Source organism: Eubalaena glacialis, chromosome 9 (genome assembly GCF_028564815.1).
Source record: "Eubalaena glacialis isolate mEubGla1 chromosome 9, mEubGla1.1.hap2.+ XY, whole genome shotgun sequence".
Classification (NCBI taxonomy): domain Eukaryota; kingdom Metazoa; phylum Chordata; class Mammalia; order Artiodactyla; family Balaenidae; genus Eubalaena; species Eubalaena glacialis.
Genome location: NC_083724.1, coordinates 101617578 through 101645080, shown reverse-complemented (window position 1 = coordinate 101645080; position 27503 = coordinate 101617578). Strand labels below are relative to the sequence as shown.

Here is a 27503-nt window from a genome sequence, read left to right as displayed (position 1 = left end):
GACTGGCTTATTAAACTTAGCATAATGTCCTCAGGGTTTATCCATGTAGCATGTGTCAGAATTTCCTTCCTTTTTAAGGCTGAATAATATTGTACTGTATGCAAATATCACATTTTGTTTATCCATTCATCCACCAGTGAACATTTGGGTTGCTTCCACCTTTTGGCAATTATGCACAATGCTGCTGTGAATTTACATGAAGTTTTATACCCTACCTTTTTACTTTCCATTGTAATATCTAGGTATAAACATATGTAATTTTTTCCAGGTTGATATATAGCCTCCATAATAATCTTTTTTTCTCTGTTTTAACAGCAACATGGTAGTCCTTCAAACCCATATTCTTAAATCTTTTCTACAGTTGGACATTTGAGATGTTTCCAGTTTTTCCCTCACCGCTGATAAAAATTTTGTACCTGTGATATTCCCCCCATATTTTACTTTATATTCTTAGAGTAGATTCCTATGAAGTGAAATTACTAGGTTTAAAAGATATGGACATTTTATAACTTGAAAGACAAGAGATTGGGGAGGGAGATAAATAAGGAGTTTGGGATTAACATATACGCACTACTATATATAAAACAGGTAAACAACAAGGACCTACTGTATAGCACAATGTTTTGTAATAACCTATAATGAAAAATAATCTGAAAAATTATATATATATATAAGTACATATATACGTAGCTGTATCACTTTGCTCTTGAAACTAACACAACATTGTAAATTAACTATATGTTAATTAAAAAAAAAAAGAACTTCTTCCAAAGGGAAGAAAAAAAGAAAGACGAGATAGAAAGCCAAATTGCTTTCTAAAAGAATTGTTTCTATTTGCACACTAATAGTGTATATGAATTTACATTTCCCCATATTCACACCAGCTTTTTAAAAAATTTTCCTGGCTGCGCCGCACAGCATGTAGGATCTTAGTTCCCCAAGCAGGGATCGAACCCCCACCCCCGCCTAAGTGGAAGCATGGAGTTTTAACCATTGGACAGCCAGGGAAGTCCTTATTTATTTATTTATTTTTTAACATTAGAAAATTAAACAGGAGGAAGATAAGGGCTCATTTCTTTTTTCTTTTTTTTTAAAAAATATTTATTTATTTATTTGGCTGCACTGGGTCTTAGTCGTGGCACACGGGATCTTCATGGTGGCATGCGGAATCTTTAGTTGCAGCATGAGAACTCTTAGTTGCGGCATGCGGGATCTAGTTCCCTGACCAGGGATTGAACCTGGGCCCCCTGCATTGGGAACGCAGAGTCTCAGCCACCGGATCACCAGGGAAGTCCCAAGACCTCATTTCTGTTTGATAGACAACACTGTGATTATTAACAGTGATGGGCATTTATGAGAACACTCCAAACTTGGCTAGCCTGTGAATACTAGCATGGTTACAGTTAACTGAAATATATATAATGTATAATATATGCATATAGTAGAAACATGTCTGCTATGTAGTGGGGGGCTCAATAAATGATAGCTATTATTATTGGTGCTATGATTTCTATTAATGCCCAAAGTATGATGATTCTTAGCCAGTACATGGTCTCTCAGGCCCTCAGCTCCTCTAAACCAGGGGTCCCCAACCCCTGGGCCACGGACCAGTACCGGTCTGTGGCCTGTTAGGAACTGGGCTGCACAGCAGGAGGTGAGCAGGGGCAAGTGAGTGAAGCTTCATCTGTATTTACAGCCGCGCCCCATAGCTCGCATTACCACCTGAACTCTGCCTTCTGTCAGCATTATGGTGAGTTGTATAATTATTTCATTGTATATTACAATGTAATAATAATAGAAATAAAGTGTACAATAAATGTAATGTGCTTGAATCATCCCAACACCATCTCCCCTCCCCCGCCCGGCCCCGTCCGTGGAAAAATTGTCTTCCATGAAACCGGTCCCTGGTGCCAAAAAGGTTGGGGACCGCTGCTCTAAACCATGGTTTTCCAGCTCTATGGGGCATTTGCAGTTTGGTGGTCTCTCAAAACAGTTTATTCTTCCCTGTGGAGGTGCTCTACACAAGCTCTTTTCTGCTAATGCTCTCTACACACAGCTTTGCTTTGCTGGTGGCTGCCTTGAGACCTCAGAGTACCAAAGCTGTACTTAGGCTGGAGGGCATCATGGTAGAAGTGTCATCTGGGCTCCGGCATGACACTGCCTTATGCCCAGAATCTTGTAAATGTCTTTATTATTAATACGCTCCTCTATCTTTTGGCCCTAATGCCCTCTTTTCAGAGAGGCTCAGGCAACAGGAGTGTAAGGGAGCCCGTATGCCATGCTCCCTGCAGTAGGCAGAATAATGACCCTCCCTCCCCCCGAGATGTCCACACCATATTCTTGGAACCTGTGAATATGTTACCTTACATGGTAATGGGCCTTTGCAGATGTGATTAAGTTCAGGATCTTGAGATGGGGAGATTATCTTGGATTATCTGAATGAGCCAATGTCATCACATGAGTTCTTTTAAGTGAAGGAGGGAGACAAGAGGCTAAGAGAGAGAGTGATAGAAAGTTAAATGGAAGAGAGAGAGAGAGAGACAATTAATGCTGTGCTGCTGACTTTGAAGGTGGAAGGGAACCCTGAGCCAAGAAATGAAGGTGACCTCTAGAGGCTGGAAAAGGCAAGGTAACAGATTCTCTCCTAGAGTCTCCAGAAGAATTGCACCTCTGCCAACTCCTTGAGTTTTAGCCCAATAAGATCTATTTTGGAATTCTGACCTCCAGAACTCTAAGATAATACATTTGTGTTGTTATAAGCCTTTAAGTTTGTGGTAATTTGTTATATCAGCAATAGCAAACTCATACACTCCCCTCCTCCTATTTCTATTGCTTCCTTCCTATTTCTCTTTCCAGGGTTCCTTTAAATCGCTTTCCTTTTTTTTTTTTTTTTTTTTTTTTAAGCCTGAACTTGAAAGTTCCCAAGTTAATTAAGAAAATTAGGAGGGGCTACAAATTCCACAGTTAGGACATCTCCACTGCTACTCTGCTCAATAGTTCCATTTGCTCTTTTGTAAATTTTTTATGTTCTTTGCCCCACTGATGACTCTTAATGTCATAAGAGTATAGATCTATAGGGCCACTCGAAGATTCCACAATGAGCCATACTCTCTCATGTAACCATCCATCCAGTCATTCATACAAGAAATATTTACTGGAGACTTCCACGTGCCAGGCTTTGAGCTAGTATTGGGATATAAAGATGGAAGTGCGCAATCTGTGCTTCCACAGAGACCCATAGGTGTTGGGTTTTTATACTTGAGAACAATATGCATAGTTTTTTTCATTTGTTTGTTTTTTGTTTTTCTTTTGTTTTTGGTCCTGCAGGTGTTGTAAGATTTGTTTCTTTCCCGAAAGCAGTTGGGTAGTGGAGCCTCTTTGACTAAGTAACAAGAGAGAGGAACCGTACCCTTGTTCCCTTGTGTCTTCCAGTTTGTATTCAGACCCAGACAAACGTTAATGTGTTTGATGATAGATAAGCATGAATGAAAAACGGTGTAGCCCAGTTCATCTTTATTTAGGATAATTTCTCCCCTCTCTTTATCCTCTTCAGTGCTGCTTTCCTGCCTGTGATGCAGGGAGCTAAGGTTCCAATTAAATCTTTGTGGACAAAAGGCACACATGACATCCCCAGATAACAGGTGGCAATAAATCCATCAGCACATCCACTTTCAGAGACCTGTCCTGGCTGAACTGCTAACAGCTGCCAATACCTCACTGAGTACCTTGTACAAGGTGAGCTCTAAGGTAAGATGTTTTTCTCTCTGGACAGATTTAATCCTTCCTAGTAATTTGTTTCTCTCAAAACAGAATTATGACTTTAAAGTTTACTACTGATTTGTTGACAGATTCCTGGTTTCGTTTGGTTTGTTGTTTTGGTTTGGTTTTGTTTGCTTGAATATTTTTGGTCTGTCCTCAGAGAACTTATTTTATTCCATTTTACATCTTTTAGTTTTCCATTGCTTTTCTTTTAATCTCTTCTTATATTCTTATGTATGCATTTCTTATATATCCTAACTCAGTTTGTATTTAGATATAGCTTTTCCTTATATAGAGAGACATGAAGGGTCTTAAATGATTTGCATGCATTTTCTGGTTCAAACTGATCTGGAAATTTGGTTCCATGGGCACCCCTTGGTCACTTGGAACTGTAGTGTGGATGGTGTTCTTCTTCCAGCCCTTGCCGTAAAACAGAGTAGCTCAGTGCTGGGATACTTCCAACATTTGAGGCTGATATTGAACCCCAATAATAATCATTTAAAATTATTTAGTTCCCGTATTATGAAAGTAGTTAGTTATAGAATAATTATAGAATAACTCAAAATTACAGAAAAGGAAAAAGAAGATAATTTGTCATTGATTATAATAGCTGACATTGTGGGTGTACCTTTCTAGTCTAGTCTTTTAAAATGGTGCACATATATTTATTTTTTATATAATTGAGGTCAAGCTGTAGATACAATCTAATATCTTTTTTTTCTTAACATATTAAGAGTATTTTCTAAGTCATCAAAATTATTTGAAAATATTGTTTTTAAGGGCTACTTATATTCCACCATTAAAATGTATCGTTTTTATGATACATTTAAAATATATCACTAACATAAATAATTCAACAGTTATTAATTTTACACATAAATCTTTGGCTGCATTTCTGATTATTTCCTTAATATAGGTTCCAAATCAAAGGGTATACATTTTTTAGAGCCTGATATGTTTCATGACAGTAATCTATTTTAAAATTTATGAGATTGGAATTGTTGATACTACAACAGAAACAACATAAAAGAAAATGAAATTCTTCCCAGCAACTGTTATTACCTGAAGTTTAACAAAGTACTCTGGCTTAATGCTGACTAATGACATGAAATCCTAAGTAGAAAACGAATCATCAAAGTTAGTATTTTACTTACACAGAGTAGCACACCTTTCTGAGCAGGGGTTTATAGCTTAACCAAAAGAATAGGTGTGTTTCTAGTACCATAGAGCAAGGGAAGATGGGGGGGAACATTCCTGCAAGTTAAAAAAAAACTTGGGATTTTGTTCTAGTTTGACACTGATTGTGAGACCTGAGACACATCTCTTAGCTTCTTGGAGCTCAGATTTCTCATCTGTGAGATGAAAAGCTTGGTCTAGGTCAGTGTTTCTCAGTGGGCAGCACAGGTAACACTTGTGGCACATGGGCTATTTTGGGGTGGTACATAGACATAGACAGTTATTTTTTTGGCATAGCACATAAAGTTATCTTTTTAAACGATAGTATTTCAGTTTTTAAAAAGAGTGGATTTAGAGGAAAAGATTAAGTAAATAACAATACAGGTAGTCCTCAGATATGACATAAACTACTGAGGTGATGGGCAAATGTCTGATGTTTGAGAAATATAGAGCTAGGTGATCTCTATAGAACTTGCTTAATGTGTGAGGTAGAATTTCAGATATAAAAAGCCGGTCAGCAATGCTTCCTTGGAAGGCATTCTGAGAACGAGGTAGAGTTATTCGGATGTATAAGAAGTAACAGAGACACAGGCACGGAAAAGGTTCAGATACCATCCTATCACTGGGAGTTTGGGATTAGCAGATGCAAACTAGTATATATAGGATGGATAAACAACAAGGTCCTACTGTATAGCACAGGGAACTATATGCAATATCCTGTGATAAACCATAATGGAAAAGAGTATGAAAAGGAATATATATATGTGTACCTGAATCACTTTGCTGTACAGCAGAAATCAACAGAGCATTGTAAATCAACTATACTTCAATAAAATATAAAAAAACCAAACACAAACAAAAATACATTCCTATCACGTGCAACTCTTTGTACTTCTCATTTTAATAGTGCGTTTCACTTGTCTGGGCAGAATTTCTCCCAGATCCTCCCTAGAAACCTGGCAGAGAAGCCACCCCGGCACAGCCCTCAGCATGCCCAGGGCAGCTTTGGACGCTCCTCAGTGGTTGCTGAAGAAGGGGAGAGAGTCCCGGAAGCTGGTGTTGCTGGTGGTGTTTGTTGCTCTGCTTCTGGACAACATGCTGCTCACTGTGGTGGGTACGTGTGGGGGGCTTGGTGCTGGGGGTTAATTTGCTCCGGTTCCCAGAGGACAGCACATACCCTGTTAGAATTCAGCAGTGAACGGACTGGAGAATTTTTCTTTTTGTGCTTGAAAACACAAAGATTGCTGGGGATTGGAAGAAATGGCAGGAAATGGGAGTCTGAAGCTTGCCAACCTTTGCTGAAAGACCCCAGAGGTTCAAAGAGAAGGAGGTTCAGAGAGCATCTGACCAGATCTAAGGGGCTGACCCGGAGCCAGAACTGGCAATACTTTTCTTCCTCGCCATACTCTCTTCCTAAGGTGCTAATGACTCCAAGTGCCCTCTGGGTTAGTGAGCATCTTCCCACCGTGTTGCCTTTGTCTGCTCTGTCATAATAACACACTTTATATGGATATCCAACTTCTTATCCAAACCTACCTTTCCTGTGGTGCATTCCCTCCCAGTCCTTCTTTTTTAGTTGGTAGTCTGTTCATTTTTACATTCAGTCGTGCTGGTATATAAATGGGCGCCAACATGTTTCCCCTTCTGGGCAAAATATATGGTTTTAAACAAGAATCTTCCTGAAACAAATTATAAATCCAATACAGTCAGTTCTTATTATTCATGGTGTTATGCTCTATAAAGTTTCTGTGAACACTGGATTTAGTCCATACTAAATAATTTCTCCTCGGGGAAATACACACACGCCCCCCCCCCACCCCCCCATACATATGTGTGTGTGTGTGCGCGAACACACACTGTATAGATTATAATCTTAAATCTTAAAAACAACACATCCTGGTAGATTGTATTTTCTTTACAAAAGAGAAAACGAACTTCAGAGGTGTTAAGTGACTTGCCTGAGGCCACCACACTAACAGGTGCTGAGTTGGGATTCAGGCTGTGCCCAACTGGCCCCAGAGCTGGGGTTTCTTGCACCTCGCTGCCCTTCCCCACCCCATGCTCTGCATCTCTGTGTAAGAGTGAAACAAGAAGGCAGAGCCCACCTTGTTCAACCTCAGCTGCAAAAGTGAGCATCTGGTGACTCTGTTTTCCACACTCTCTGCGTGTATGTCTGAGAAAACCCGTGATGGCTTTGTGAGCATTGATTTTTGTGATTACAAACGTTAGCCAGTAGACAAATTAGCCAATATGGAATCCATGAATAATGAGGACCAATTGTATGACGGTTGGAATTCAGGTACTTGAGCTAATAGGGTAACTCGGGCAGGCGCAGTCTTTGAGTAGGCTTCAGATCATGTCACTTAGATGCCTTCCTGAGCATGAGTCTGGACCTCATGGTAATGTCCCTGAACTGACTAGCAGTCAGAAGACAGTCTGTCCTTAGCCCTCATTACTTGTTCTTCTTAACTTTCAGTGCCCATTGTGCCCACCTACCTATATGCCACAGAGTTCAAAGTCAACACTTCTCTGTACCCTGGGCCAACCACAGCTTCCCAGCCTGCCCTCACTTCTGCCTCTTCCACCATCTTCCCCTTCTTTGAAAACAACACCTTGGCTATCGAAGAAAGTGTGCCCAGTGGCATAGCATGGACAAGTGACACTTCCGGCACCATCCCCCCTCCGGTCACCGAAGCCATCCCAGCCCATGAAAACAACTGCTTTCAAGGCACAGAATTCTTGAAGGAAGAGAACATATGGGTTGGGCTTCTGTTTGCTTCCAAGGCTCTGATGCAACTCCTGGTCAACCCATTCGTGGGGCCCCTCACCAACAGGTATCTCAATGGGTACAGTGCCCCACAGGGTACTCAGGGGCTCAGAAACAAGCGAATGGGCTGAGGTATCATAAAGGTGGTTAGAAGGGATAAAGAAGGAAAACTCACTTGTCTGCACCCCAGGGTGGTCAACTGTTTGGGAAGGATAACATGATATTGATAAAATGACTTGGGCTTCAGATTTTCTTAGTGATGTAATGACTATTGAGTACCAAGAAGAGAACCAGGGAACAGAAGTATACTACTGGTATTATTTCAGTGCCCTGGAACATGGCTTGAATGGGGTAAGGGTAGAAATAGGACAGGCCTCTTGCAGGCTAGAGCACTGGCTTCTTAGTGCTTGTGTTTGGGATTATCCTCATGTTTCAGAAAGATATGCCTTCTGACTAGGTTATTTATCTTTTCTGGAAAAGAGGATTTGGGCCCTGGCCGACAGGCAAATTTGCATGTTTGTTTATATGCATTCACATGTCATATTCCATCTCTATACCTGCATTCGGAGACATGTTTTGCCATGAACTCAAATAACTGCGTTTTTGTCCCCAATTACATGAAAAAATATAGTGCAAGTATACGGATGCCTATTGGAATTGTATCTTTTTTTAAATTCCCTTTTAGGATTGGATATCACATTCCCATGTTTGCTGGCTTTGTTATCATGTTTATCTCCACAGTTAGTAAGTAATTTGCTACCTCTTTTCTTCACTTCATTGATTAACTTTGATTTTATCACATGCATTACCAGGAAGAGAGCAGGGTCAAGTTAGCTAATTAGTCATCTGACTAAGTGACCTATGACACAGATTTAAATACTTTACAGTTTTCGTTATGGGGACTAGAGCAGTAGAGGCAACTCAGTCTAGTTGGCCTTTGTATATCATGCTATAAAAGAACAGATACTTCACTTCCTTCAGCTCGGGAAAATTGTGAAGGCTGTTTTAATTTGTATGCTATAATTTGTATGTGTATCTATCAGTAATGCCTTGAATGAGTTTAGTACAAACCTCCCATCTTTTTTTAAAAAATAAATTTATTTATTTATTTATTTTTGGCTGCGTCGGGTCTTTGTTGCTGCGCGCGGGCTTCCTCTAGTTGCGGAGGGCGGGGACTACTCCTTGTTGTGCACAGGCTTCTCATTGCGGTGGCTTCTCTTGTTGTGGAGCATTGTCTCTAGGCACGGGGGCTTCAGTAGTTGCGGCACACGGGCTCAGTAGTTGTGGCTCGCGGGCTCTAGAGCGCAGGCTCAGTAGTTGTGGCGCACGGGCTTAGTTGCTCCGTGGCGTGTGGGGTCTTCCTGGACCAGGGCTGGAACCCGTGTCCCCCGTATTGGCAGGCAGATTCTTAACCACTGCGCCACCAGGGAAGCCCCAAACCTCCCATCTTTGAAAAGAGGTCATAGTATTTTGATATGTATAGGTAAAGGGCAACTAACAAAGAATCTGAATTGGGCAGTAGCAACTGGAAAATTCCATAAAAGTTTACTCCCTTCAAGGAAGGCCATTAAAGATTATAGCTTTGGAAAATACATTTGCTAAGGAAACAAGAAAGAGAAAGACAAATAGTCTACCCAGTATCAGATAACTGTTCCCAATAAAATAGAGATGGAATAAGAACAGTAAGTGAAATAAAATACATCTGGAAATTGACCCTGAGAAAATAAGAAAAAAATGAATGTGGAGTGGGGGGGGGGGAGTTTAATAAAGGGGAAGGCATCCTGCTGCCTCTGCTGCCTCTCTGCTCCAAATAACATATCTTCTCCCTCTTGTTTTTCTTATTACCTTTCTGTTACTTTTCTACTTTTTCTATTGCTCTTTCTCAAATTTTCTTCCCTTCCAGCATAGGACTTGACTCCTGTCAACCAATACTGAACAGTAATTTGTTGCATTCAGGGCTGGAAGGTGCAAAGTGCAGGAGCTCAATGTGTGAAGTTCTGTCTGAGAACTTCAGCTTACTTGTGACATTCTAGTTGAATCAAAGAAAATGAAGAAATTAAAGTTAGAAATCTTTATTGAACTTCTAGGAGCTCAACCTATGCCAAACAGTAAATTAAAAACTAGTAAGATGCTCTATTTCATCAAATGAGACATAGTTCATTTCACAGAACTTTATGGTACACACACATGATGCCTTGATGGTGATGGTGAAAAGTCACTGAGTTGAAAAGTCACTGAGGGAACATAAAGAGTGAAAAGACATGGCTCTGTCTACCCAGGAGTTCTTAATGCTTGCCTGGGAGCCATGACAAACACCCTGCAAAGTAAGGTAATGCAGTGTCCTAGTGGATCCCAAACTTTTTAGCATAAGGTCCTTTCCTGATTCTCTGTCAAGAACTGATTTTTTTTTAACATTATTTTTTTAAATTTATTTATTTATTTTTGGCTGCGTTGGGTCTTCATTGCTGTGCACAGGCTTTCTCTAGTTGCGGTGAGGGGGGCTACACTTTGTTGCGGTGCGTGGGCTTCTCATTGCGGTGGCTTCTCTTGTGGAGCACGGGCTCTAGGCACGCGGGCTTCAGTAGTTGTGGCACGTGGGCTCAGTAGTGTGGCTCGCGGGCTCTAGAGCACAGGCTCATTAGTTGTGGCACACGGGCTTAGTTGCTCTGTGGCATGTAGGATCTACCCGGACAAGGGATCGAACCCGTGTCCCTTGCATTAGCAGGCAGATTCTTAACCACTGTGCCACCAGGGAAGTCCAAGAACTCACGTTTTGAAAGCTTTTCTTATCTACCGAACTGTATGTATTAAATAATAATTATCGTTTCCATGCCATAACTAGTGTTGCTACACTGAGTTAGCCTAACTCTAGCAAACGTTTGATGTTTAGGGGATCCTATGTAGCATTCCTTCAGGGTTTTTAAATACTAAAATGAGGTTGCTGATGCCCATCACTCCCCCGAAGGGCCCCCAGCTGGGAAACATGCTTAATGTAATTAGGAGCTAAATGGTGGCCCATGTTGGGGCACAAAGTGAAAAAGAAATTACTCTGGTCTTCCTAAATAGGGGGATCAACCATCCTAGTTTGCCTGGGGTTGAGGGGCTTCCTGGGATGTGAGACTTTTGATTTTAAAACCACAAAGGTCCTGGGCCAACAGAGATGAGTTGGTCACACCATTCTCAAAGGACATAGGGGTAGCAGACCTTGAACAGAGTGGAAATCAGAAAGCCTAGGAGAAAGCATTGGAGGCCTGGCCAGGAGAGACCAATCATTTGCATGTTTGGGAGACGGTGTTCTCATGTCGGGAAGTAATGGGAGAAGATTATAAACACAACCAAAGACATCTAATGAATGGGCAAAAGGATTCAGATTATGCTGATTCAGACACTTTGGGAGGGAGCCTTCTCTCTTTCTGTGGTGTTGTCCTGGAATTGGAGGTGAGACATGTCTGGACCCACCAACCTTACTGCCAATGCCCTGTAATTTAGTTGTTGATAACATATTCCTGTTTGGTTCTCAGTTTCGTGTATGTTAGTCTCTAGTAGACTGAATCTCTTCAAGGGCTTGAACTGGATATTCTCTTTATTTCACATCTGCTACAGAGTCCAGCACAGCTGCATGGTCAGTATTACTTAATAAATACTCACTGATCTGATTTGGCTAAAAGATCCTCCAATATAAGGGGAAGGATCTGATTGGATTACAAGATATTATTTTCTACACAGTACCAATGGTCCTTCAAGTACACATAGCTTTGGTCCCACACTCCAGATGACCCAATGGGACCCAACAATGGCAAAGATCAAATCTGGGTGTTGCATATAGAGGATCCAGAAGTAGGGTCCAGGGACCAGTTCTCAGCCCAGGGCATTGGGTTTCATGCACAGCCCTGACTCCAGTGGACAGGATGTTGGGTTTTAAGCAGGAAATGTGGACACTCAGCCTTCCATCCACTGTGTGGTGAATCGGTTTATGCTTTGGTTTCTCTGTCTTCATGCCAATTAAAATGCAATCCTAATTAAGGGGGAAGGATTAGAAAGACAACTCCGAAAACAGGGAGCAGTGATCATGCTTTATTAAAACATACACATAATGGCTCATGTCTATGGTATCATAAGTCCATTTTCTGGTGGCCAGGGAATCAAAGGCATTTTTGCTAACTGGAACATTCTTGCTATTCTCTTTGCCCAGTGTTTGCTTTTTCTGGTACCTATACCCTGCTCTTTGTGGCCCGAACTCTTCAAGGCATTGGATCTTCATTTTCATCTGTTGCAGGTAATGCCGACATCTTGCACACACACACACACACACACACACATCTCTCACCATCTCTTACTACCATCAGACCCTATAAGATTTATATGAAGAAATTAAGGAAAATATCATCATAGTTGTGATTGTTGCATAAATTGTGATATGTATCTCTGCATAGTTGCGGAAATTGTGATTTAAAAACAAGATAATTGTAGAGTTGCTGGTAGTGCCTATAAATCCCTAAGCGTGACATAATTTTCTTTGATAATATTTAGATGCTGCTAGCTCAGGTCAGACCAAGCCCAAGGTAAAACTGTGAAGTATGCCAGGTTTTTATTTAATGGCACTCTATGGTCTTTTCTCTGTCCCCCTCTTACCATTTTATAGAAATAGTAAAGTTAATACTATTGGTAATACCATCACAGTTTGCAAAGTACTATCAAATACAATATTTAATGTAATCCTATGAAGCAGAGATTTTATGACATTTTACACATGAGTAAATGGGCATAAGAGCCCAGCCCACACTCTCTCCCAAGTGCTTTCGTACTCTTCCTTGGGCATCCCCATCGAATAGAGCAGTGCTCTGTGTCCATAGGTTTTCCCTTCCTTGACCTACTCCATATCCATGGATTCAGGGAAATGTACTAGGAAATGATAAAATAATATGAAATGCAGGATCACTGGACAATGGTATTCTGCATTACCCTTCCCAGAGACTTTTGCACTTCCAATGATATTCTGAACAGAAGGAGTGAGCAAGGTGGGCATTTGGGGGACTTGTGGGAGGCAGTATTTGCAAAATACTATGGGTTAGGTTCTATAAAACCCCAAAAACTGAAACTCTAGCTAAGACGACCCCTGAAGATATAATAGGGGCAAGACCAAGGACTCAGTGAGAGAGGCAGAGACTATGCTAACTCTACCTGCCTCTCTCCTTTCAGGTCTTGGGATGCTGGCAAGTGTCTACACTGATGACTGTGAGAGAGGGCAGGCCATGGGAATTGCCTTGGGGGGCCTGGCCTTGGGAGTGCTAGGTAAGTGGCACTGGCCCCAGGTCTGGGTTCAGGAGGGTGAGGTACAGCAGACTCTCTGGAGACAGCCCCAGGAGGCAGGTGTTTCTAAGGTCATGGAAGACAGCATTTTTCTTCCTTCTCTGTCCAACCATGTTTTGAGGCCTTCTGAACAGGAAAAGCAGAATCTCTTTCCCCTTGGGAAGCTGAACAGCCCATAAGGGCCTGGGAATGGTCCAGAAACCTACTCTATTCAAGGGAGTGAATATCTGCATGTTAGTAGCCACCGCCTTACCTCTGCTTCCGTACGTGGCCAGCGCTTTCAACATGAGAACGTGCTCTTTGTCAGGTTCTGTGCTAAATGTATACATAATCTCTTTTATTCCTCACTACCACACGGTAAAGGAGGAATGATCGTCCCCATTACACAGATGAGGATAAGAAACGTTCATAGCCATCCAAGGTCACATGGCCAGGAAATGCCAGAGCAAGGATACAGACTCAGATTTTCTGGGATTGAATCCCAAGCTCCAAACCATAAGCTTATACTTTCTTTGAGTTTCATCCAAAGTCTGGTTTAATTGACTAGTCCAACAAGCCACACACTTTTACTGAGTACGTATTGTGTGCCAAGCACAATGCTGGCACACAGGGGATACAGGTCAGAAGCCTCAGACATGGTTCCTGCCCTCTAGGAATTTTCTAGCTGACTGAGAAGAAAACACCAAAAATCTCTTCCCTGGCCCATACCCTGCTCTCTACCACCATGGTGAGGAGAGGGAACCAAAGCCCTCTCTTTGTTAGTATCCACCTCCCCAAACACCCAAGCTAAAACTTTGGTGCATCCTTGTCTCCTTTATCACCTCTCACTCCCAAATGAATAAGCCTATTATACCCTCCTAAGCCACTTACTCAAGGCCAGCTCCTCATCACGTCTCAGTTGGAACAAGGCACCAGCCTCCTGCCCGATCTGCACGTTGCCTCCTTCCTCCAAGGTGCCGCCAGAAGAAGCTTCCTATGCCCAGAGCTGGTGGTGTTTCTCCCCTGCCACAAAGCACTCATGTTTCTCCCTAGCCCACAAGGCCAAGTACATGCCTTATACTTGTACTTATCTGGATATACAGGGCCCTTGGCTATTTGGTCTCAACCTTCCCCACCTCTCCTCATCTCCCAAATACTCCTATTCTAGTAACAGGGACTTTCTTCTATTTCTGCTCTATCCACACTCTCTTTTCTGACACCTCTGTGTTCTTCACACATGCTTCTCCCCCACCAGTATTACCCAGTTGACAAAGCCCCTGTGGCCACCTGAACTCACTCTACTGTGATTACATAACATTTTGTGGATGGAACATTTACTTTTCACCATGTTATAATTATTTGGGTTCCCCCACGCCCACACACACATTTCTTCCACTAGAAAGTGAGCCCCTTGGAAGTAGGTCTTCTTCTTCTCTGAATCCTCAAAACCTCATGCCCTCATGTGGAGCTCAGCCCCTAGCAGGCCCTCAAGAAATGCTCACTGGGTATAGGAGGACAAGTCATGCTGGCTGGGAATCAGCCCCCCATCTCTGGAATCCATGCCTGTTTTGCTTTTCTAGTGGGAGCTCCCTTTGGAAGTGTGACATATGTATTTTTGGGGAAGATTGTACCCTTCCTCGTCTTGGCCTTCCTGGCACTACTGGATGGAGGTAAGTCACCATAAGAGGACACCAGGCAGGCGAGAGCCCAGGTCAGGTTGGGAATGCATCATGCTGTGGTGTCCGTGGTGACATATTTGGGTGGATCAAGGACTGCCCCATCATAAGAGAGAGGGAGGAAGCTCAGGGAATTAGATCTGCAAGGGGTAGGGTGCCTACAATGTGGCTGTTATTGGATCCTCCAACTAATAAGTGGACACACTGAACTATTTCTCACTCCCTCTTCCTTTCTTAGCACTCCAGCTTTGCATCCTACAGCCTTCCAAAGTCTCTCCTGAGGTAAGTGGATACCAAGCTCCATTGCCAAGAGAGTGATAGAATGGATAAGTGCAGTGACCCAGGCCTGCCTAGACCATCCCTGTCAAACCATAAGAAGAAAGGGGAGTGGAGTTGGAGAAAGCAAGAACTGTACTGGATTCCCAATAGGGTCATGTTTAGGATAGCATGAGGGATGGAGAAGGAGTCTGGCTTGATGTTGGACCAAGATGGAGGAAGGGCCTTATAAAGAATCAAAGAAACCTTACTGAGTTATACATAATAACTCAGAACCAGGATGACAATGACATTGGGACCTGAGTATTTATAGTTATAATATCTCAGAGCTAAAGAAGACCTTGGAGGCCATCCAAACAATCTCTCCCCCCAAAGCATCCTTACAGACTGTCATTCTGTAGCAGTTAAATATCAGAGTTGGTATTTGTCTGACTCTAAGACAGAGATGGCTCTGGGAAATCTATACCAAGTCATGAAGAAAGATAAGAGAGTACAGACAATAGGGGAAAGTTTGATCTAAGGACCTTGATTTTGTAGCCAAGTCAGATGGTAGTGTTGGTATCCTAGGGGCGCACTACTTGTGATTGGTGTCTGAAGTGGGGGGCAATCTTGTGGGGTCTGTGCTAGCTCCAGGTAATTAGTGTCAGAATTGAATTAAACTTTAGGGACACCCAGTTGGTTCACAGAGAATTGGAGAATTGCTTGGTGTGAAAAAAGCCCACCCATTTGGTATCAGAAGTGTTGTAAGTAGAGGAATGATTTTCCTTTAGTACCTTTTTGAATAATTTTGATTTTTAGATGGCAATGTTCTATGTATTCAAAAAAGTATTTTTTTTTTCTGGCTGGCATACCAGTACTATATTTTATTCATTCTTCTATATTTGGGCATTTAGGTAGTTTCCAGTATTTTGCAGCTACAAATAATGCTGTAATGAATAACCTTGTGTATAGGCATTGTTATAGAGTTGGAGGTAATCTTTAGAGTAAATTTCTAAAAGTGAAATTGTCAGGAATTCCCTGGCGGTCCAGTGGTTAGGACTCCACACTTTCACTGCCGAGGGCCCGGGTTCAATCCCTGGTCAGAGAACTAAGATTCCACAAGCCTCATGGTGCAGGCAAAAACAAAAACAAATAAAAGTGAAATTGTTGGGTCAAAGCGTTTATTGGACTTCTTTATGTACATTTTATGATTTAGATCTGTCTCTTTACTTGAATTATATATGGGAGAGGGCATAATCTTTTTAGTTTTAGTGTCTCTGAATATTGCAATCCACCCTGTGTGGATGCAGAGAGGGTTATCATATCAAAACTATTAAATCCATTACAAGATAGAATGTGGTAAACACCAGAGATTAGGACACAGTACTCAGGAAATTTGAAAGAGAGAGAAGTTCCAGCTACTGAGTCAGGGAACACTGGATAAGAAGGAGCCATTTAAGCTTGACCTTGACAAATAGGTGAGGTTTGGACCTATGCAAAGGAGAAGGAAGGGAGTTTAGGAAAAGATAACCATGACAACTGAGGGCCTGCTTGTATGCATGGAAGGAAGGTAGATGCTAAGTTTATCTGGAATGAAGTTTTTTGAGGGGTGCGGGATGTTATAATTGGACATTTAGGCTGGCATTTTAATCTAGATGTTCAGGCACCTTCGGCCACACCAGTCCAGTATGGCTCCACATGGTCAGAACAAAGCATTCAGAAAGCTTGAGCAGCTTTCTGAGTCGTTACCTCTAGGCTCACCTTTGGGGTTCAGCACTCTGCCTGTGGTCCTTCCTGGATGAATGTTGGTGCTGGCGAGATCTAGTGGAGAGGCCCGAGGCCAGGAGTCCAGACACCTGTTGTCCAACGTTGGCCTTGCTGACAATCCACTCTGATCTGGTTGATGGTCATTCAAAGGCAGGAATCATGTCTGGAATATGTTGTCCTACTCTTTGTGACTGCCTTGCACACGGGGGCTATGCGGCCACCAGCTCACTCTGTGACATTGGGCAAGTCACCTCCTCTTCTATGACGTGGGTGTCTGGTCTCTCCAGTAAGGGAGCTGACGTAGACGGTCTCTGAGGTCCTGCCTGTGCGCTCTCAGATTCTGTGAAAACAGGAGAGATGTATACACTGTACAGATGGAAGTTTTTTGTTGTCCATGTTCTCAGAGTGCCAAGGGGACTCCGCTCCTCACACTTCTCAGAGACCCTTTTATCCTGGTGGCTGCAGGTAAGCTGGCATTGCCTCCCTTTGGGCTGGGAGAGTCTGAGCTTCTGGGCAGCCTTGGGGGCTCACTGAACCATCTCCCCAGGCTCCCTCTGCTTTGCCAACATGGGGGTGGCCATGCTGGAGCCCACGCTGCCCATCTGGATGATGCAGACCATGTGTGCCCCTGAGTGGCAGCTAGGTAGGTGACCTTGGTCCCTAACTCGGGCTTGGGCAGAGCTGCGTGCCATGGGCCCTTTCTCGGGTAATCGGCAAGCATCATCAGGGCCAGGTCTTCAGGGTCACGGAAGGACAGTGTGCTTCCTTCATAGAATGACCTTCCCCGTCCATACCTGTGAATCAAGCCTGATTTGGTGGGCAGTCCCTTCAAGAAGCAGGCCAAGGAGCTGTTCCCTCAGGGTTACTTGAGATGCTGCCTCCTGGGCTTGAAGTCCTAAAAATTTCTGTCCAATAAAACATAACTCTCAACTTAAAAAAAAAAAAAGGAGAAGAAGAAGAAAAAAAGAAGCAGGCTGAGAAGGGCAGGGTTGGGGGGCGTTGACGGGTGTTGGAGGGGCAACATACCTAGCTGGGTGGATGAATAACTTCTGGTCGAAAGCCCTTGGGTTTTTATTTCTGCTCCCTTGATTTGCTGTGCACACTTGTGAAAATCACAGCTTTCTGAGCACCACTTTTCTCATCTCTAAAATGGACATCAGAATACTATCTAGTTCAGAGGGTAAATCTGAGGAATAAATGACATAATCTGTGGCAAAGCTTTGCACCCGTAGAATATTAACAAGGCACCACCATTACCATTGCTGATACGTTCTTCTTTCCCACTCTGTCCCCCAGATTACCTTTTGCTATCTTTTTACCTCTAAAAAGGTGCTAATGGAGTATATTGTTCTGTGAGGGAGGCCTCTAGCCTCCTCTGCTCCATGGAGAGATGTCCTCATGACTCATCTGAGCTTAGAGAGGAGGCTCTGGACCTTTCCAGGAAGTCTGAGGAAAGGGGACAGAGAAGGTTACGTGCAAATGGCTCAGTCACTGCAGGGAGGAGAGGCTTAAGTGGCCAGAGGGGAAACTGACAAGAACCTGATACAGCTTAATATACAATGAAAAGCACTAAATCTAATTTTTTAGGGGACCAGGCTAATTTTTTAGGGGACCAGCTGCACTCGTAGCCCCAAATTGAATTTTTCTGGGCTGCAGCTGCCTCTGACCATGACAGTTAATTGAGTTAGTTGGTGCTTGGTGCAAATAAACATCCCCTGCCTCCAGGCTCTAGCCGCTCAGGCTCTTGGGGCAGAGGGGCAACCAACCTTGGCTCAGAATGGCCTCTCTGCAGCCCTTCTTCACCCCACAGAAATATTAAAAGCAAACCAGCCGTCAGCCAGTAACTGGTGAATTGCTGACTTTGGGTTTAATTGTAAACATACTGACCGTTTCTGTTAGGCAGCACTGTTTCCTGTCAGGGTACAGAGAAGCAGAGAGAGGCTGGTGAGACGCAAGGAAACTCACAGGCCTGATGCCACCCCGTGCCTTGTGCAGGCCAGGCTGCAGTAGAAAGCCCTCAGGAGAGTAAGTGAGAGACCGAGAAGGCCTTGCCCTCCACCATCCCTTACAACTTTCCTCAGTGCCCTCTGCGTCTGTAAGTCTAATTTCAAATGTGCTCACCTGGAGAGTGTGTTAAAATTCAGATTGCGAGGCCCCATCCAGCAATTCAGCAGAAAGAAGTTTGCATTCCTGGTGAGTTTCCCAGTGATGCTGATATGGTGTTAGCGACCACACTGAAAAATATTGCTTTCAATGCAGAACCCTCTCCAAGTTGATGAGAGGAACAATTTATGGTCTGTGACTGAACATTCTCCAAGTGGCCCGTTGTGTGCCCGCTACTCTCACCCAGTGGAGGAAAGAGCTCAGGCTTTGGAAACAAGCCCACCTGGGTTGAAATCCTGACCCAGCCACTTACTGGTTGTGTCCTTGGATAAGTTACTTAACGTCTTCAAACTCCACTTTTTTTCATTTGTAAAAATGGAGGCATGTTTCTGGTTGTTTTCAGGGTTAAATAGATCTTTGTATTCTAAAGGCATTAGCACAGTGCCTGGAATAGAGGATATAGTCAGGAAATAAAAATCATGACTGTTTTCATCATTGTTTTTGTTGAAATCACTTTGACAGTCACAGCTCTGTGTAATTCCCCACCCCTTGAAGATATGCTGTGAAATATATATGTGTCTGTAGACATATAGTCTGGAACACCTCTTTTGCACAAAATGCTACTGAATTGCAAGCTATACTCAGATCCTAAAGAACAAGCCACACTGACTGAGGAAAATCTCATTCAGGAAATCCCACATCACTTAAAATGTCAAGGAGATGTATCTAGGAGGCCTGTGGGCTTCCTACAGGTGCCCATTTCCAGATACCAGGTAGACAATTGAGTAGCTACACTATTAAATTTTTTTAAAGCAATTAAACAGAAACACATGGTTACAGTTTGAAACAGATTGCCACCTGTACAGATAGACTAGACAAACACACTAAGGTGTGTTTCACCTCCAGCCCACAGAAGAGAATATTAAAAGCAAACAAGACCTCAGCCAGTAACTGGTGAATTGTTGACTTTGGGTTTAATTGTAATCATCATGACAGTTTCTATTAGGCAGCACTGTTTCCTCTCTATACAGAGAGGCAGAGAGAGGCTGGTGAGACCCAAGGAAACTCACACCACTCATTCCATGCAGTTCTTTATGCCAGAGCCATCTGTGCTGCCACACTGCTGGTGGGGTGGTGGAAACACCTGGAGTTGGAGGGAGAAGATCTGGGTTCAGGTCTTGACCCTGTTACTCACTGGTTATGATGATAATAGTTAAGGCCGATGCTCAGAGAGCACTTATTCTGTGCCAGGCGCCTTGGTTGCTTTGCATTATCTCAATTAAGCCTTATAACCAGCCTATCTGGTAGGAATTATTATTATTCCCATATTTTAGAGATTTCTTAATCTGACCCAGTTTCCCGTTGCCCTCCCAAATCCTGGGTCTTGTGGAAGTCCCTGCCATCAGCAAGTGTCCCTACGCCCTCAGCCTCTTTTCTCTGAACACTTCTTTCATCTTCTTGCCCTGAGACCTGAATGTTTTCTGAGAACACCATTTTCCCACAGCCTTCTTGATGGAAGTTCATGTTCCTTTAGGCTTTGCTTTCTTTTGCTGCTTCTGAATCATTTCTTCTTCATTCTCCTTCAAAGGCCCTGACTCCCTTGAAAATCATGTCGTTAGATTATACCACCCCACCCTTCTTTATTGCAGTTATCTACTGACCCCTGAGTTATCCCTTCTCATTCATTAAATCCACCAACACCTGGCTCATATTCATTTCACCTTTATTCCTCTCACCACTTTTGGTGACTTCCATATCCAGGTGGATAACCTTACCAACATCTTGGCCTATTCCTTAATCTACTCTCTTGCAATGATCTTCTTCTCCTCTCCACCTTAACCAATCAAACCTTTATATAATATTGACCTTGACCTCACCATTAATCATAGCTTCTCTGAAATTTCACTTCCAAGCAGTGCAGTTATCACCTTACATATTCCCTGCTCAGGTATTCTAATACCCCTATATTAACACATTTTGGCTACACTGGGATTACCAGTCCTTTCAGTTCTTTCTCTGTTTCCCTCACTACTCATGTCCTCTCTTCTTTCTTTACCCAGCTTGGAGTCCCTCATGATGAATCCATGTCCATCATTAATGTCACTCTTTTGAAAGCATTGTTAATTTCTTTGCCCCACCCACTCCCTCTGGGGTTGTCACATGGCAACAACTTAACTGTGGTTAAGCCTATCTGGTTGCCTACTCCTTGCGTGCACCTGAGCAGTGAAATGGGGCTGTAGGAAAACACACACTAGGTAGGCTGTTGGTCTCGCCTTATATTTATGGCCACAAATCTAAAGTGGGTTTTCACACTGTCCAACAATCTTTCTTTAAATCCCTAGTTATGTTCTTCCTACTTTCCAAAAGGACTGGTTTACACTTCTCCATTCAAACCTCCTACACACCCTCATCCCTTCACCTTCATCATCCTCAACTCCCAGTCGTTGAGAAAATAGAAGCAACAAGAAGGGACCTTGCATGTTCTCATCACTACATATACTTACTTCCCTGTACCTGTGCCTACATCCACTGCCTTCTCTTTATGGTTGAAACATCCCAGCTCCTTCAGAGGTCGAACTTCTTTTTTCTTTTCTTCTTCTTTTTCCTTCTGGATTCCATCTCCTCCTACTTCATTGGCTACTCCTTATCACCTTTGCTATCTCCTCCTCGTCTGTTAACTTTTAAAGGTAGGAGTCCCAGAAGGCTCAGTCCATGGATATCTATTCTTCTATCTCTGATCTTTCATGGGTGATCCCAGCCATTCCCATGGCTTTAAGAACTAATTGGTAAACCAATTAGTCGAACCCTTATGTCTGTGCGTAGGATCTCTCCGCGGAACTCTAGACTTGTCTACTCAATGGGCTTTCCTATTTGCATTAAGTGTTTTTGTATGTTTGTTTGTTTTTCTTGCTAAAAACCTTCTGTTTTGGTTATTCAGTTCTCAGCTTAAATGTTACCTCCTCAAAGAAGCCTTCCCTGATCCCCGAAATCTAAGTTAGCCCTTATTCCTGGTCACTCTTCCATATTGCCACATTAAACTTTCTTCACAGAACTTATCACTTGTCAAAATTATCTTTTTCATTTATTTGTTTACTTGTTTATTGTCTATCTCCCTCCCTTGGAATGTAAGCTCCCTGGAAGCCAGGATTTTGTCTATTTTATTCACCCTTCTAATCCTGGTCCGTAGAATACCTGGTACATAGTAAAAGCTCATTAAAAATGCTATATGAATGAATAAATGAAAGAACAAATCAATGAGACTCAGAGAGGGTAAATTCCCCATGGTCACAGAGCTAACAAGTGGTCAAGCCACAGTTTGAACTCAGCACCAAAGCCCATGTTCCAGGGTACCTGACTCTACTGTCACAAAAAAACAATGTGATAAGGGCTTCAGTTTACAAAATCCTTTTACATACATTTATCTAATTTGCTCCTTAGTGTAATTTGGTATGATAGAATCACAGCTTTGTTTTTCCTAGATGTGGAAGCCAAAGCTCAGAAAGGTTTAGTAACTTATCCAGAATCACTGTCAGAGGGAATTCCATGGTGGTCTAGTAGTTAGGACTCTGCGCCTCCACTGCAGGGGGCATGGGTTCGATCCCTGGTCAGGGAACTAAGATCCCGCAAGCCTTGAGGTGTGGCCAAAAAAAAAAAAAAGTCACTGTCAGAGCAATAGAAGGGCAGGTAAATAGCAAGGCAGGAATTTTACTTCCTAGGAGGTATGTAAGTCTTTCTCTAAAGCTCATGCTCTTATGCTGATAATCACGGGTATTTTATACGTGAGAATGGCTCATCAAAGCCATTCATCAGGAAGTCCAAGAGGGGAGCTAAAAGCACGTTAAATGTGTTGAAGCTAAACATAGCCCTGCTCTTGAGGAAAGCAGAGTGTGGAGCCCTATGTCATCTGCTCTGGGTTTGCAGAAGGATCTCCAACCCACAAAACAAAGTGGTTTGGGATCCTTGAAGGTAACAGGGGGACTTCACTGTCCTGTAAGAAACAAGGTGTTTTAGAGTAGCTGGGTACATTCTAAGGTAAGGGCCTGTGTCTTTCTACAGGTCTAGCTTTCTTGCCTGCCAGTGTGTCCTACCTCATTGGCACCAACCTCTTTGGCGTGTTGGCCAACAAGATGGGTCGGTATGTAGCCTGGAGATCTGGGAAAAGTCAGGTGGGAGAGTCTTCTGAGGGGTTCCCTGCACCTGGGATGATGAATAATAGCTTCTCTGAGGTTGAAAATTTAGAACAAGTGCACACAGATAAAAACTGCCCACTGGGAGGATGGGGATGGGTGGGTGGTAAGGGCAATGTAGAGAAAGGATGGTCCTGAGCTGGCTGCTATAGAAGAGGCAGTGAATATATGAGAGACAACCTTTACTATCCAGATGTTTGTTGTGCAGTTGAAGAGATAAAATAATTCCACAGAGAACAGGTATGAAGAAAGCAGTACCTTGGGGCAGTGGTTGTCAAACTATATTCCATGGACCCCCAGGGAGCTCTACAGGTGTGCCTCAGAGGCCACCAAGTGAAAAGGGTTGGGGGCTAAGAGGTATGAGTCTGGATTCTGTTCCTCCACTACAGTGGGAACACCTTTAATTTTACCTTTGGAGTTCAGCACAAAGATTTTAAAAATAAGTTTAAAAACCATTGCCATAGGAAATCAGAGAAGGAAAGAAGTTTGGTATATTTTGTGGGTTTTGAGATGGACCCTGAAGACCAGATAAAATATGAATAGGTGAGAGGTAGGCTGAATCGGGAAACAGCAGAAATTAAGTTTGAGGATGATCCCCAAGGGGCAAGTACCTTCTGAGTCAGCTGCTTCCTCTTCTAAGGGAAGGAAGAATATGTCCCATTGCTCCTCATCTGCTTCTACTGGAAAGAGGTGTGGAGTCAGGGAAGAGATGAGGGGCCAGGAAGGGATAGGGCAAGGGCTCACCTGGGCATAAACTGGTCATGTAGAGATGTGTTTATCTTCTCATATCCTAAGGGGTTCCTGGAAGTAGGGGTGGTAGGACTGGCCAGTGTGTTGGTGATGGGGTGGCAGGTGGAAGTGATCTCTCCCCTTTGCACTGTTTAATGATGGCTGTTTTCTTCCAGGTGGCTGTGCTCCCTGATTGGGATGGTGGTAGTAGGTACCAGCTTGCTTTGTGTAAGTATAATAAGGTCTTGTTGAGAGAGAGAGATAGAGAAACCCAGACATTTAAAGACCACTTTCCTTTGAAATGAGCAGAGGGTTGACTTGGCAAGGATTGTCAGAAAGACTGTTTCTGTGTAGGTACGAATTTAGCACTGGAGGAGATGCCACCAGTCATCCCATTGAAAGGAGGTGGGGAAGGAGAGGTAAAGAGCAGTGGGGCAGCTGGAGACAGAGGTCTGAGGCGTTATGGATGGGCACATGAAGCAATACATGTGGTATCTATTTCTGGGGTCTGTAAAATGGTGTGTTTTATGCCTTCATTTACTCATCTCACCCTGACAGGACCCCATAAGCCACCAGGGGAACCATTATCTGTGCTTCCATCTCTAGCACCAGAATGTTTGGTAGAGGAAGAAAGAAAGAAGGGCTCTTCCATTTCCAGGAGTCCCCTTCAAGCTCTCTAAGCCTTCATTTTCTCCTCTCCACCATAAGGATCAGAAGCACACTTGCCTCGTAGGCTTGAAGGAGAATGAGATGGCTGTAAAGCACTGAATACAGTGCTCAAGAAAGGCTGGAGGTCCTCATCGGGAGCTCAAGCTCCGGGTTCAGTCCCAGCTTTGTCACTTGCTCCTCGTGTGACTTTGAGCTCGTTACGTCACCTCCCTTTATTCAGTATCCTCATCTGTGTAAAGAGGATTCTGATAGCACCTCACAGGGTTACCCACACCAACTGCAGCCGTGTCTGGCATGTAGTGAGCCCACAGAGAGTTTTAACCAGTACTAGTGATAAAATAGAAATAGCCCTTGAGGATTCACCCCTAAAATCGTTTATAGCCACTAACATCTAAATGGTATGTGAAACCTCTAAGGGGTGAGTGTGCTGGTATAGCAGGTTTGGGTGACAGATGCCCAGGGAGGGAGGTAAGGAACCAGCAAAAGAGGAAAAGAAGGCTTCCATGGGGGATGGATGGGGAGGGCAAGAGAATGAGTTTCACAAGCTTGCTGAAGCGGCAATGCAAAGCACGCCACCTGCCCTGCTGGCTTATAGGTAATTGGTTGTTGGCATTTCTTTTTTGTCTTCTTGCTCCACTGGCTCCCAATTAGGGTTTAAGTAAAACCTCTGGATGATGTTGCAAATAGAAAGGAGAGGAAACTCCACTCAGTGAAGAGTGAGGATGGAAGTATGTGTCTGGGTGGAGGGGGTAGAGGAAGGGGAGGAAGAGTCCATGCAGCAGAAAAGGGCCATTGTTATGGTTTCATAGAGTCAAATCTGAGGTTCACACTTGATCTTACCACTTATGTTCTGTAATTCTCGATAGGACATTTAACCCAAATGGCACCAATCTAGTTTTCATATCTTTAAAAGGAAGTAAAGATTCTTTTTCATCAGGAGGTATAAGAATGCACGGAGATGATGTCTGTGGCACGTGGCGCCTGGCTGATAACGCATTTTGTAGGAAAACTCTTTGTTTTTGTGCTGCCCCCATCTGACCCAGCTGGACTCCTGATGAACTCTTCCTCCTTTCCTGCTGCAGGTTCCTCTGGCTCATAATATTTTTGGTCTCATTGGCCCCAATGCAGGGCTTGGCTTTTCCATAGGTAAGAAGTGCCCTTAAAGGAAACAAGAAACCCTTGAATGTTGGCTTTGGGTCAGATCAGAGGGAAAGGCAGAAGAAGCAGGAGAGCGGCTGGCAGGGGTATGGAGAGATGGGCTCACAACTCCTGGTAGGAATGGGTGTCAGTTCTGAGGGGAGGACAGACAGCAGGTAAAGGCAGTGGACTAAAGGGGGGAGGAGGAGGGGGGATGCCACAGACAGGGAGGGGGACTGTGGGTAGAGCTGACAGCGATGTCCTGCTTGCTCTGACCACAGGCATGGTGGATTCCTCTATGATGCCCATCATGGGACACCTGGTGGACCTGCGCCATGCCCCGGTGTATGGGAGTGTCTATGCCATCGCTGACGTGGCTTTTTGCATGGGCTTTGCTATAGGTATGTTGGTGGAGGGTTAGGGGAGCACCAGGACCTGGTACCCCACTCTCCCTTTATCTACTGTTTACCAGGTAGAAGAGGCTGATTCTCCTGGGGTTCTGGAGATATTTGACCCTGGGACGTCCCCTGGGTCACCTGCTGCCTCTAGCATGGTGTCCTCCGTGTGATCAAGACTCAATAAATACTTGTAGATTTGCTTTATTCTTCGCAGGCCCATCCACTGGGGGTGCCATTGTGCAAGCCATTGGCTTCCCCTGGCTCATGGTCATCATCGGGGTCATCAACATCATCTACGCTCCTCTCTGCTACTACCTGAGGAGCCCCCCAGCCAAGGAGGAGAAGCTTGTAAGGGGCTCTGACTACTGCTGAAAAAATAATAATCTTCTGTTTCTTTCCATGTCTCTCATCCCTTTTTATCCCGTGCTCTTATTTCCTCCCTCTTTGATAGGCTCTCTGCTTTGCCATGTTTTCTGATGCCCCTTTCGTCTCTCTCTTTCCTTTGTGCCCTTCCTTATTTTCCCTTCTCTACACAACCACTTTCTCTCTTTCACTGGTCAGTTAGGAAGGGTCCTAAGTACAGAAGGAAAATGGGAAGCTTGTAAAGTGTTGGGGTCAGGGATCATCAAAGGCATCCTATATTTGCTGTAGTTACTAGCAAAGTGTGAATTACCAAATCATGCCCACAAAATGGACAGCATTCCAGTGGGCACATTCATTCATTCACTCCCATCTGTCTTTGTCCTTACCAGGTCATTTCTTAAAGTACAAACACCCCAGGGGAGAGAACCACAGCATATGATTTTAGTTAATAAGATACTTTCCTCTTACCGCAGCACGAGCATCCTGAGGGTCTGGGTGGGTTAGGGATGGATGTGGAGGCTGCTTAAGGGAGCAAAAGAAGACGTGAAAGTCTGGTGGGAGGTGGTGCCGATTTCAGCTGGCTCCCTGCTATAGCCTGTACTACTGCTGAAAGGATTCAATTAAAAGCATATCAGATGATTGTCTTGACTAGGGTGACTACACCTTGGTCCCTTGGGTGGCCTATGCACATACATGAAGCAGAACAAGGGTCCCTTGCTGGTTTCTTGAGTCTTTTCTGTGCAGCACTAGACTTGGATGAGCTAGTTGGGGAAGAGGATGGGGAAGCTGGTGAAGGATGTGCAGTGATTTCTCTTCCTGCCTCTTGCTGCAGGCAGTTCTGAGCCAGGACTGCCCCATGGAGACCCGGATGCACGCAGCCGAGAAGCACATGAGGGAATTTCCTCTGGGGGAGGACAGCGATGGGGAGCCTGGCTATGAGGCGTAGCAGCAGAAGCTGGTCCCTGGACCTTGTCACGTGAGGCTCAGACTTCAGTGACTACCTCGTTCCCTGGACGCAGATCACCACGGGCTGTTCTTCACTTCTCTCTCCCCTGGTGTCTCCTTTCCTCCCCTCCCATGCATGCTGTTCCCTGCTTCTCTCCTTGCCTGTGTCACCTATAGCTCTCCCTCTAAGCTTTGATGCCTCAGCTAGCCCACCTTTGGTGGGAGGACAGAGTGACGCTTCCTCCTCGGTTTTTGTAAGGCGGTGTGGGTTCTGTGAGGGGTG

General features: G+C 43.9%; 1 protein-coding gene across 1 annotated transcript; it reads left to right on the top strand.

Annotated features, from left to right (window-relative positions):
* Window positions 1-5925: 5925 nt before the first annotated feature.
* Window positions 5926-27221, top strand: SLC18A1 (solute carrier family 18 member A1). Its single transcript, XM_061199242.1, has 15 exons — window positions 5926-6049; window positions 7412-7769; window positions 8388-8446; window positions 11895-11978; window positions 12902-12994; window positions 14572-14661; window positions 14906-14949; window positions 17094-17154; window positions 17237-17332; window positions 22849-22927; window positions 23885-23936; window positions 25460-25523; window positions 25796-25915; window positions 26127-26260; window positions 27108-27221. The coding sequence occupies exons 1-15, from the start codon at window positions 5926-5928 to the stop codon at window positions 27219-27221; spliced, it is 1572 nt and encodes a 523-aa protein (XP_061055225.1).
* The last annotated feature ends 282 nt before the right edge of the window (window positions 27222-27503 follow it).